Here is a 12,415-nt window from a genome sequence, read left to right as displayed (position 1 = left end):
TTCACCTAACAAAAACATTTTAGCAAGGTGTGTGGAAACCGGAATACCCAGAGAAAACATTTGAATCAAATGTTGTAATTTATGTAAAAAAAAAAATAATAAATAAAAATCTATAGTATTGTTCAAATGCATTTGTACAAATCAATGAATGTAGTTGATATGATAAATGACCCAGCACTCTGTGACAAAGTATTTAAGTTGTTTTTTTTAAAGGGGACATATTTGCCAAACCAACTTTTTCCTAGTATTTCGGATGTATTATTGTCTCTATGGTGCCTCAGTAAACTTGAAATATGGATTAATATCATCCATGCATTCCTGAGTTTGAGACGTTTTTCTACTGAGAGGCCTGAAATGAGGCCATTCGAATTTCTCAAGCTTATCTACGTCACTAGCGAAGATCTCCGCCTTCCCTTTCTGCTCCTGAGGCAGTGCTGTCAACATAACAAACGCGTGTGCTCTCACAAATGGGTCTTCTTCACGAAGGTAACGAATCAGAGGGAAGGGGGCGGTCTTAGCCAAATATGGACAAAGCGGATACAAAAATGGGTCAAACAGAAGTAGCCGTCAGAGGGGCCTTTGCTGGACACTCGTATGACAAAACCAAGGTTTTTTTTTTTTTTTTATGAAATTGATACTTTTCTAATATGTCCATTTTAGAGAGTCACTCTATGGAGGTCTAAATAGCCAAAATACGGGACCTTTAAATAAAGAAAGTCCACATGACATGATTTAATCATTTAGAATGGTGCACTTTCAACTGTGAACCAACAGTACCCTCTGTTGGTTATAGTAAAAATGTTGCTCATGTGAAAAAAAAATGTGTAATGAACACTGGTAATACAGCTGTTTTTGTTTTCATGTCGACAAACTCAAAAGTAAAAACACGGCAATGGATGTGGCTTTCCAAATGACGCAGAAAACACGCAGAACACACTTGTCTGATGCAATCCAGTGTGACACAAAGTGTTGCAATTGTGAGCTCATGCCTGGAGAGGGCGCTGGCTGGATACTGATCGGAGCTTTGACCACAGGCAGCATGGTGGTCTGTAAGGGTTGGATGATGATTGTCTTGGGCTGCAGGGGAGCAGCTGCGTGAGCCAAGGCCACAGCTGCAATCACCGGTTTGGGCTGGATGGAAACTTTGGCGCTCATCTGAATGCGCCTGTTGCTTGACTGTGCTGGTTTGGCTGTGTTGGCGTGTGCCAGGGAAAGAGATAAAAGGACATGATTAATATAATTTATTGCAAATAGAGTAAAGGGAATTAAGTGATTAATTTCATATAAGTCACAGTGGTGGTATCACGGTCAGTTGTGGTTGATGCATTTTAGATTCAATAGTAACTGAATTACAAAACAAATGTTTATAAATAAACATGTCTTATCAGTCTATCTTTACCTAATATGAATCGAATCACGACCTTAAAACTAAGGTATGTAATGAACTGAACTGTATTATTGATTTGATGTAATTTCACCATTATCACCAGCGCCCTGAGGGCAACCACAACTACGTGGCCTGTGACAAAATTATGCTCGACATCCCCGACTTTGACTATATGTTGTATGAGTGGTTAAGTATACTGCAGTTGGAAGAAGATATAGAAAATAAAAGGACGCCATACAGTGACAGACTGTGCGGTGGTTTTCCTGCTGTGCATCTGACCAAAGCGGTTCCCCAAACACTGTTTTCATATAAAGACACCACTGTTATCATTCGCGCAGAACAACATATACAAACTGAAATGAGAGTTGCGGCGGTTGCTTCCTCACCTCGCGCAGTCTGGCTGGTCCTCTTCAGCGCTTTCTTCGCCAGGGGATGGATTTCAGAAAACCCACTGGACTCGGAGCAGACAGACACTGGGGAAGGCTGAGACTGTGGGGAAAAAGCCTCATCCTGCAGGGAGAATATGTGCATTCAGTATCTGCAGAGAAGGTGTCCAAAAGAACCCTGCATGCCTTATCATGAGATAAGTTTATTTCCAAAATGTAATACGGTAGTATCGCGAATCACGAGTATCCCAAGTTACGAGACCTTTTTTTTTTTAAAGCCTCAGATAAGCCACACTCACCGATGCACTTGCAGACGTTTATTGAATGCGACAAGCAGACAACCACACAAACACAAACATTTTACTTTTATTATGTTTTTATATTAACACTATAATGTGCTATTTTTCTTTATTGAAAAGCACAAAACAATTGTGGTGGTTTTGAGGGGGCTGGAAAAGATTAATGACGTTTCAATTTATTTCAACGTGGAAAATTGATTTGATTTTGAAGTAAATTGCGTTACGTGTTGGGTCACGGAACTAATTCAACTTGTAAGTCAAGGTTCCACTGACTTATAAAAAAGCATTTGTACGAATAAAGCCTTTGCCAATAAAAATCTGACCCATTCTGCAGTTAATACCATAAGCGCCCTCAGCCGTTTCATGAAAAAACTCTTAATGAATTGATTTAATGATTTACTGGTCATGCAATGACAGAGGAATAAAATGAATAGAATGATAATGCAAAATTCTGAAAGTCATAAAAAGACTTGACTGAAAGTGTGACTAAAGTTAAAATGGCAAATTTTTTGGGGGCAGAATAGTTACATTTCTTGTATGATATTTAATTTCAACTGTGTGAAATCCTAAGGGTTTACTGCCCTACAGCAACGCATCCATTTTGACAACTTATCCAATATGGTTCCACATCCCATAAAAGGGCTTCAAGCTTTAGGTCAATTTTTGTATAAATCTATATTAAATCCCTGATTTTTGGAATTTATTATGAGTATTCATCTTTCCATAGATAAAAATATCAACGTTATGAAAAGTCCTTATTGTGTCCTTGGATTGGATTACAGTTGTTAGGTTTGCGGATATAACTTGACACAAGGAAAAGTCTGTCTTTTCGACAGTGTGAAAACATCCGTTCTTTAAATCGTGATAACTTGCCAAAAACTGTCAACACTTTTTGAATGAAATGAAACGAAAATGAGGCTAGGTCCCGCTAGGATGGACGGTAAATACAAAGCTGACAAGGTGTTCACGGCTTTTGCTAATAAGTGTCTCTCAGGAGTGAAGCGAACCCAAGTGTTCAGTAGATGTGTCTCCGTCAGCCAAGAGCATCTGTCCATGTTTATGTACCATCTGGATTTGTGCACGTATGTAAATCGGACAAGAGATAGGGGGAAGCGAGGGTCAAATTAGCAATGGAAAGAAGAGTCAAAAGGAGAAAACTAAGAAGGTGTGAAGGCGCTGGACTTACGTGTAAGGAGTAGGGGGACAGCGCCTCCGCAGCTGTGGGGGAGGGGACGGAGCTCACGGTGTGAGAAGGTGACAGAGAGTGCGTGCTCACCTCACCATCTGGATGCACAAGGACAAAGACACACAGGACATTGTCTTAGACAATGTGGGAGCGCAACTAACATACTTCTTCGTTAGGCCTCACCTCGAGCCACTAAGTTTAACAAGCCCTTTATCAATACACAACACCTGCTTTTCTTGTAGTTAAATCAACACAGACCCATTAACATCAAGCTCGTAAGATTTCTGAAGAAACTTTTTAAAAAGGGCAGTCTCCATATTTTTTTTATTACTTTACTTTCATTTTAGAAATTGCATAAACCTGCATTCATATGCCCTTGAAGCCGCAACCACAAAACTTAAGTCAAACAACAGTCAATGTGTTGAAACATGGAAAGTTGAATAAAATGGGAATGCTTCAGCTGGTCTTCAAAACAAAACATTATAAAATGCTATCCCATTTATACAACAGTAATGCCGATTTTGAGTCAACTTAAACGACATTGTCACTGTAAATGAATCTTTTGGGCAAAAGATGAACAAAATTCTTTAGATTTCAGAGATTAAAAAAAATTCTACTCTCTTCTCTTCTTGATGATGTATGGCCCAACAAACCCCCCCCCCCCCCCCCCCCCCCCCTCGGAAAAAAAGGGGGAAGTAAATGTTTGCCCCCCCCCTTCATCCATCCATCCATTCTCTACCGCTTATCCGGGTCGGGTCGCGGGGGCAGTAGCTTCAGCAGGGACGCCCAGACTACCCTCTCCCCAGCCACTTCATCCAGCTCTTCCGGGGGGATCCCGAGGCGTTCCCAGGCCAGCCGAAGGATGTAGTCTCTCCAGCGCGTCCTGGGTCGTCCCCGGGGTCTCCTCCCGGTGGGACATGCCCGGAACACCTCACCAGGGAGGCGTCCGGGAGGCATCCGAATCAGATGCCCCAGCCACCTCATCTGGCTCCTCTCAATGCGGAGGAGTAGCGGCTCTACTCTGAGATCCTCCCGGATGACCGAGCTTCTCACCCTATCTCTAAGGGAGAGCCCGGACACCCTGCGGAGGAAACTCATTTCGGCCGCTTGTATCCGGGATCTTGTTCTTTCGGTCACGACCCACAGCTCATGACCATAGGTGAGGGTAGGAACGAAGATCGACCGGTAAATTGAGAGCTTCGCCTTTCGGCTTAACTCTTTCTTTACCACAACGGACCGATACAAAGTCCGCATCACTGCAGACGCTGCACCGATCCGCCTGTCGATCTCCCGTTCCATTCTTCCCTCACTCGTGAACAAGACCCCAAGATACTTGAATTCCTCCACTTGGGGCAGGATCTCATCCCCGACCTGGAGATGGCATGCCACCCTTTCCCGACTGAGGACCATGGTCTCAGATTTGGAGGTGCTGATTCTCATCCCAGCCGCTTCACACTCAGCTGCGAACTGCTCCAATGAGAGTTGGAGGTCACGGCTTGATGAAGCCAACAGAACCACATCATCTGCAAAAAGCAGAGATGCAATACTGAGGCCACCAAACCGGACCCCCTCTACGCCTCGGCTGCGCCTAGAAATTCTGTCCATAAAAGTTATGAACAGAATCGGCGACAAAGGGCAGCCTTGGCGGAGTCCAACCCTCACCGGGAACGAGTCCGACTTACTGCCGGATATGCGGACCAAACTCTGACTCCGGTCGTACAGGGACCGAACAGCCCGTATCAGGGGGTTCGGTACCCCATACTCCCGAAGCACTCTCCACAGGACTCCCCGAGGGACACGGTCGAACGCCTTCTCCAAGTCCACAAAACACATGTAGACTGGTTGGGCGAACTCCCATGCACCCTCAAGGACCCTGCCGAGGGTGTAGAGCTGGTCCACTGTTCCACGGCCAGGACGAAAACCACACTGCTCCTCCTGAATCTGAGATTCGACTTCCCGACGGACCCTCCTCTCCAGCACCCCTGAATAGACCTTACCAGGGAGGCTGAGCAGTGTGATCCCCCTGTAGTTGGAACACACCCTCCGGTCCCCCTTCTTAAAAAGGGGGACCACCACCCCAGTCTGCCAATCCAGAGGCACTGTCCCCGATGTCCACGCGATGTTGCAGAGGCGTGTCAACCAGGACAGCCCCACAACATCCAGAGCCTTTAGGAACTCCGGGCGAATCTCATCCACCCCCGGGGCCCTGCCACCGAGGAGCTTTTTAACTACCTCGGTGACCTCAAACCCAGAGATAGGAGAGCCCGCCTCAGAGAACCCACACTCTGCTTCCCCATGGGAAGGCGTGTCGGTGGAATTGAGGAGGTCTTCGAAGTATTCTCCCCACCGACTCACAACGTCCCGAGTCGAGGTCAGCAGCGCCCCATCCCCACTATACACAGTGTTGGTGATGCACTGCTTTCCTCTCCTGAGACGTCGGATGGTGGACCAGAATTTCCTCGAAGCCGTCCGGAAGTCTTTCTCCATGGCCTCACCGAACTCCTCCCATGCCCGGGTTTTTGCTTCAGCGACCACCAGAGCTGCATTCCGCTTGGCCAGCCGGTACCCATCAGCTGCCTCAGGAGTCCCACAGGCCAAAAAGGCCCGATAGGACTCCTTTTTCAGCTTGACGGCATCCCTCACCGTTGATGTCCACCAACGGGTTCGGGGATTGCCGCCACGACAGGCACCGACCACCTTACGGCCACAGCTCCGGTCGGCCGCCTCAGCAATGGAGGCGCGGAACATGGTCCACTCGGACTCGATGTCCCCCGCCTCCCCCGGAACATGAGCAAAGTTCTGTCGGAGGTGGGAGTTGAAACTCCTTCTGACAGGGGATTCTGCCAGACGTTCCCAGCAGACCCTCACAATACGTTTGGGCCTGCCACGTCGGACCGGCATCTTCCCCCACCATCGGAGCCAACTCACCACCAGGTGGTGATCAGTTGACAGCTCCGCCCCTCTCTTCACCCGAGTGTCCAAGACATGCGGCCGCAAGTCCGATGACACGACCACAAAGTCGATCATCGAACTGCGACCTAGGGTGTCCTGGTGCCAAGTGCACGTGTGGACACCCTTATGCTTGAACATGGTGTTCGTTATGGACAATCCGTGACGAGCACAGAAGTCCAATAACCGAACACCGCTTGGGTTCTGATCGGGGGGGCTGTTCCTCCCAATCGCGCCCTTCCAGGTCTCACTGTCATTGCCCACGTGAGCATTGAAGTCCCCCAACAGAACAATGGAGTCCCCAGCGGGAGCGCTCTCCAGCACCCCCTCCAAGGACTCCAAAAAGGGTGGGTACTCTGAACTGCTGTTTGGTGCATAGGCACAAACAACAGTCAGGACCCGTCCCCCCACCCGAAGGCGGAGGGAGGCTACCCTCTCGTCCACCGGGGTGAACCCCAACGTACAGGCGCCGAGCTGGGGGGCAATAAGTATACCCACACCTGCTCGGCGCCTCTCACCATGGGCAACTCCAGAGTGGAAGAGAGTCCAACCCCTCTCGAGAGGACTGGTACCAGAGCCCCAGGTGTGTGTGGAGGCGAGTCCGACTATATCGAGTCGGAACTTCTCGACCTCACACACCAGCTCGGGCTCCTTCCCTGCCAGAGAGGTGACATTCCACGTCCCTAGAGCCAGCTTCTGTAGCCGGGGATCGGATCGCCAAGGTCCCCGCCTTCGGCCACCGCCCAGCTCACACTGCACCCGACCCCTATGGCCCCTCCCACAGGTGGTGAGCCCATGGGAAGGGGGACCCACGTTACCCTTTCGGGCTGTGCCCGGCCGGGCCCCATGGGTGCAGGCCCGGCCACCAGGCGCTCGCCTTCGAGCCCCACCACCAGGCCTGGCTCCAGTGGGGGGCCCCGGTGGCCCGCGTCCGGGCAAGGGAAAACGAAGTCCATTGTTTGTCGTCATCATTAGGGGTCTTTGAGCCGTGCTTTGTCTGGTCCCTCACCTAGGACCTGTTTGTCATGGGTGACCCTGCCAGGGGCATAAAGCCCCAGACAACTTAGCTCCTAGGATCACTGGGACACACAAACCCCTCCACCACGACAAGGTGACGGCTCAAGGAGGGGCGCCCCCCCCTTGTGTACATCTAATCCAATGGAGATGTGTCAGCATGTATGTTGTACCTGTGCAGGCGTTGTTTGTGTAGTAGCCTTCAGTCCATTCAGGTATGGGAATATCAAAGGCAAGTTCTGGAGCCCCGCAGGTCTGAAATACAAAAATACATATTTCTTATGGCAAAGCACTCCACTTGGTGCATGCATGCATATTGTAGGCTGAAAGATAAATACAACTGCTCTTTTGTACAGAAGACACACTTTACTTCTGAGCGTGCCAAACAGCTATTTATACATACATCGTATGTACTGAGGGATGCATTTTCACATTTTTTTGTGTGTCTGCACTCACTTTGTTAGGTGAGGACCCATAGTTAGAAAAAAATAATAATTTTGGCAAAATACCTGCACGCACGCACGCACGCGCGCACACACACACACACACACAAAAGAAAATGCTAGCACAAAATACAAGTTACAGTACTTGTACTTTTACAGGTTATTGTGAAGATCGCTGCCGCCACCTATGGGTGGAAAGCCTGAAGCTTAACCATGTCAAATTTATGCTAGCAAGCCAAAGCAAAGAAGAAGAAAAACGCAGCAATGGCTTTTAATTTAAAAAAAAAAAAAAAAAAAAAACTTGTAAATTGAGGCACTCAATTCAGACAGGTGGTAAACAATTGCAATATTGATCCAAATTAGTAACGTTCAACTTTGACTATGTTATGCAGCTGCTTTATTTGCTCGCTGCTCTTTCGAAACTCAAATTTTAAAACAAACATTACTCACATAGTCCGCGTTCTGAAGGGCTTTCAGCAAATCGTCTGCATCCCCCAGGGAATCAAGTTCATCAAAAAGACTGAAGTCTGCAAGAAAAAGAAATAGTGTTTGCAAAGACAAACGTTTATACTACACACATATCAAGACAATATGCTTGTATTCAATTGTGTGATGACAACAGAACCACAACTCAAAACTTATGTGACGTAGGGGAGGTAACACTTGTCACCGTTATGGTTATTCAGTACAAGATGGCTACAGCGATATTTAAAGGTATGAATGTACACAGCAAAATCAACCTTGATGTTAATGTGAAGCATCTCACCTCCCACAGGTCATCAAAGTTAAATTAATTGTCACTAATTGTGATTTATTTATTTTTTTGCTGCACTATGAATTAAAGTTCTTTTAACACATGCAATGACAGTGATTGATGTTAGAAAATATGATGCATGAAATCACTTTCAGCAAGCCCATGTCACACATCAAATGGTGAGTGTTTTTTTCTTCTTCTTTATTTGAGCTTTGCATAGGTTTGGTATGCAGCATTGTACATCCTTTTCCTATGCTATAACAATAAACTAACAAATTTTCAACAGTTAGTACTGCTGTTGAATATATATCACTGTCATCTTAATCATTTTAAGTTCATGTTGTGGGATTTTGCATGTGTAAAAAAATCATTTTGGTTGTAGCTGTTCACAATTTCTAATGTCAAAAAGCACATTGGGTGACATGTATCTGGGTTTTTATTTTGTTTCCATTTCTTTTAGAGATATTGTGATAATACGGATAATTGAGATAACTTGTCAGTGCCCCTTTAAAAGTTGCCTTGTACAGCTAGGATTTATGATGGCAACAATTGGACTATGATATTGATATATCAATTCCATATTAAATTATTTCCTTTGAGAAAATTGTTTCATGAACAGTTTAACTGTACTAGTTAATGACATCGCATTTGTAATATCCCAATTCCAATGAAGTTGGGACGTTGTGTTAAATAAAAACAGAATACAATGATTTGCAAATCATATTATATTTAATTATATTATTATATTATAACTATATTTAATGGGATACACTACAAAGACAAGATATTTAATGTTCAAACTAATTTATTGTTTTTAGAAAATAATAATTAACTTAGAATTTTATGACTGCAACACGTTTCAAAAATGCTGGGACAGGTGGCAAAAAAGACTGAGAAAGTTGAGGAATGCTCATCAAACACCTGTTTGGAACATCCCACAGGTGAACAGGCTAATTGCGAATAGGTGGGTGCCATGATTGGGTATAAAAGGAGCTTCCCTGAATTGCTCAGTCATTCACAAGCAAAGATGGGGCGAGGTTCACCTCTTTGTGAACAAGTACGTGAGAAAATAGTCAAACAGTTTAAGGACAATGTTCCTCAACGTGCAATTGCAAGGAATTTAGGGATTTCATTATCTATGGTCCATAATGCCATCAAAAGGTTCAGAGAATCTGGAGAAATCACTGCATGTAAGCGGCAAGGCCCAAAACCAACACTGAATGCCCGTGACCTTGAATCCCTCAGGCGGCACTGCATCAAAAACCGACATCATTGTGTAAAGGATATCACCACTTGGGCTCAGGAACACTTCAGAAAACCAATGTCAGTAAATACAGTGCGGCGCTACATCCGTAAGTGCAACTTGAAACTCTACTATGCAAAGCAAAAGCCATTTATCAACAACACCCAGAAACACCGCCAGCTTCTCTGGGCCCGAGGTCATCTAAGATGGACTGATGCAAAGTGTTAAAGTGTTCTGTGGTCCGACGAGTCCACATTTCAAATTGTTTTGGGAAATTGTAGACGTTGTGTCCTCCGGGCCAAAGAGGGAAAGAATCATCCGGACTGTTATGGACGCAAAGCTCAAAAGCCAGCATCTGTGATGGTATGGGGCTGTGTTACTGCCAATGGCATGGGTAACTTGCACATCTGTGAAGGCACCATTAATGCTGAAAGGTACATACAGGTTTTGGAGAAACATATGCTGCCATCCAAGCAATGCCTTTTTCATGGAAACCCCTGCTTATTTCAGCAAGACAATGCCAAACCACATTCTGCACGTGTTACAACAGCGTGGCTTCGTAGTAAAAGAGTGCGGGTACTAGACTGGCCTGCCTGCAGTCCAGACCTGTCTTCCATTGAAAATGTGCGGCACATTGTGAAGCGTAAAATACAACAACAGAGACCCCAGACTGTTGAACAACTGAAGCTGTACATCAAGCAAGAATGGGAAAGACTTCCACCTACGAAGCTTCAACAATTAGTGTCCTCAGTTCCCAAACGTTTATTAAATGTTGTTAAAAGAAAAGGTGATGTAACACAGTGGTAAACATGACCCTGTCCCAGCTTTTTTGGAACCTGTTGCAGCCATAAAATTCTAAGTTAATGATTATTTGCTAAAAACAATAAAGTTTATCAGTTTTAACATTAAATATATTGTCTTTGTAGTGTATTTAATTAAATATAGGTTGAACATGATTTGCAAATCATTGTATTCTGTTTTTATTTATGTTTAACACAACGTCCCAACTTCATTGGCATTGGGGTTGTAGTATTATGGCCATACTGCAATAAAAATGCTACACTACGAGAATGTAGTTGTAATCTTACGAAAGTTAAGTTTTTTTGTTTTTTGCAAAAATACAAAATGTTTTTTGTTGTTATTGGTTTTTATTTATGTTTAACACAACGTCCCAACTTCATTGGAAGTGGGGTTGTATAATAGTAGGTCTAACCTGTCATGGGTTTCATTTCTACAAAGTATATTCAACATTGCTGCAAGGCACTGTAACATTACGCACAGTTTAAACATCAACACAGGGCTTCAATACGATCTTTTAAAAACTGTGGTTAAATAATGATTCAACTAAAATGTCCTGCACACAAAATTAAAACCAATTTACCTAAACAAACGGATAAACAAACAATTCATAAAAGGCAAATAAACTCCAATACAACTGAACTGTGCGTACCACAGAGAATCACTGACTTCGATGAAAGCAAGGAAAAGTCCTCTTAATGAGCATATTTAAAAGACATTATCGTAATTGCTTTGGTGTGCTGTACAGCAAAACAAGGTGCAGCTAGAATTCCAATTTTTTATTTTGCAACTGCATTTCGTAGTGGGGATTAATTGGATTAAGTGTATAAATTGTTGAGTATTCAATCAATAAAGTCATAACTTAAATGACATATTTGATCGTAATAATGTCAAAATTTGCACCGTGGAACCAACCGTGTTTGTTTTCCCCTCCACAAATCTTTATTGAAATTCTTATTAACATATATTAATTATGAACATACTAACATAGGCAGACAATTGGTCAATATAACATTGTTTTGCTAGTGAAAGTACAAACACACAAGAAACACAAAACAAGTACAGCTTGCTTGTTATTGCTTTCCGACACAACGTATTACATCATCACGTCATTTCCAGTTAGCATGCTAACACCGGCTAAATATGAAGCTCAAGTAACACCGGCAGCACACTATCATCTATGTGAGGACACTGATCATGTTAATGATTTAACAAGGTAGGAAACAGATAAATGTCAATATGCAAAATTTTATTTCAATACATCTCTGCAAGTAATTACATTTTTAAATGATCAAACAAACGTTCTGTCTTATATTATTCTTATTTAAACGTGAGTAGTAAGGTCGTGTTCATTTGTTCATAGGGTAGATAGTAAGCGACACTTACGTCTTCTCCAGCAGGTCTTGCTATCAAAAAAAAACAAAAAACTTACCCCACTCGTCTCCCTGGTCGATGGAGAAGCCGGTTTCCGGGTTCATCATGAAACAACGTTTATGGTTATCCAAGTCTAACGTTAAGTCGGACGACATCTTCCATCAAATTCATTAGTAGGTTAAATGTCTGAACTTGTATCGAGGTGTGATCAAACTGTGCTCCTCAAACGAAACCGACCGGAAGGAAAGTGTTATGGATGACGCAGAAATTACACGTCTGACATACTCTGAGTTGACGGCGGCCAGGGAGGGACAAAAGGTAAAAATAAAAAATAAAACAAACGGTCGCGCTGCTCGGAATTACCACTTGGCGGCAATGGCACTGCAAACTGAAAGTGAACGAAATTTAGATTAGTTAACGTTTTCCCCCCCCACTTAATTCTACAATAAAAAAGGCACATCATATAGTCCACAGAAACGAAATATTACAATATTGACTGAATGAACAACAACACAAAAAAGCAGCATTGAACACTAATAATCAAAGCGCAATCAAGGCACATAGGTATTCAGACAGGTATGA

General features: G+C 44.0%; 1 protein-coding gene across 3 annotated transcripts in view; it reads right to left on the bottom strand.

The window, feature by feature from the left end:
- The window catches only part of atf6 (activating transcription factor 6), a 50,478-nt gene extending 38,376 nt beyond the window's left edge, over positions 1-12,102 (bottom strand). For 2 of the 3 annotated variants that reach the window (XM_061779250.1, XM_061779252.1), the window contains exons 1-7: positions 11,892-12,102; positions 8,115-8,191; positions 7,395-7,476; positions 3,259-3,356; positions 1,774-1,897; positions 1,626-1,685; positions 990-1,190 (exon numbers count right to left, since the gene is read on the bottom strand). In XM_061779250.1, coding sequence (XP_061635234.1) covers positions 990-1,190; positions 1,626-1,685; positions 1,774-1,897; positions 3,259-3,356; positions 7,395-7,476; positions 8,115-8,191; positions 11,892-11,988 — 739 coding nt within the window. In that variant the 5' untranslated portion in view covers positions 11,989-12,102. The remainder of the gene's footprint in view (positions 1-989; positions 1,191-1,625; positions 1,686-1,773; positions 1,898-3,258; positions 3,357-7,394; positions 7,477-8,114; positions 8,192-11,891) is intronic. The other variant, XM_061779251.1, reaches the window with a different exon arrangement.
- Between the last annotated feature and the right edge of the window lie 313 nt (positions 12,103-12,415).

This window comes from Phyllopteryx taeniolatus, chromosome 7, assembly GCF_024500385.1.
Source record: "Phyllopteryx taeniolatus isolate TA_2022b chromosome 7, UOR_Ptae_1.2, whole genome shotgun sequence".
Classification (NCBI taxonomy): domain Eukaryota; kingdom Metazoa; phylum Chordata; class Actinopteri; order Syngnathiformes; family Syngnathidae; genus Phyllopteryx; species Phyllopteryx taeniolatus.
The sequence above is the reverse complement of the archived record's forward strand: the minus strand, read 5'-3'. Positions and strand labels throughout refer to the sequence as shown.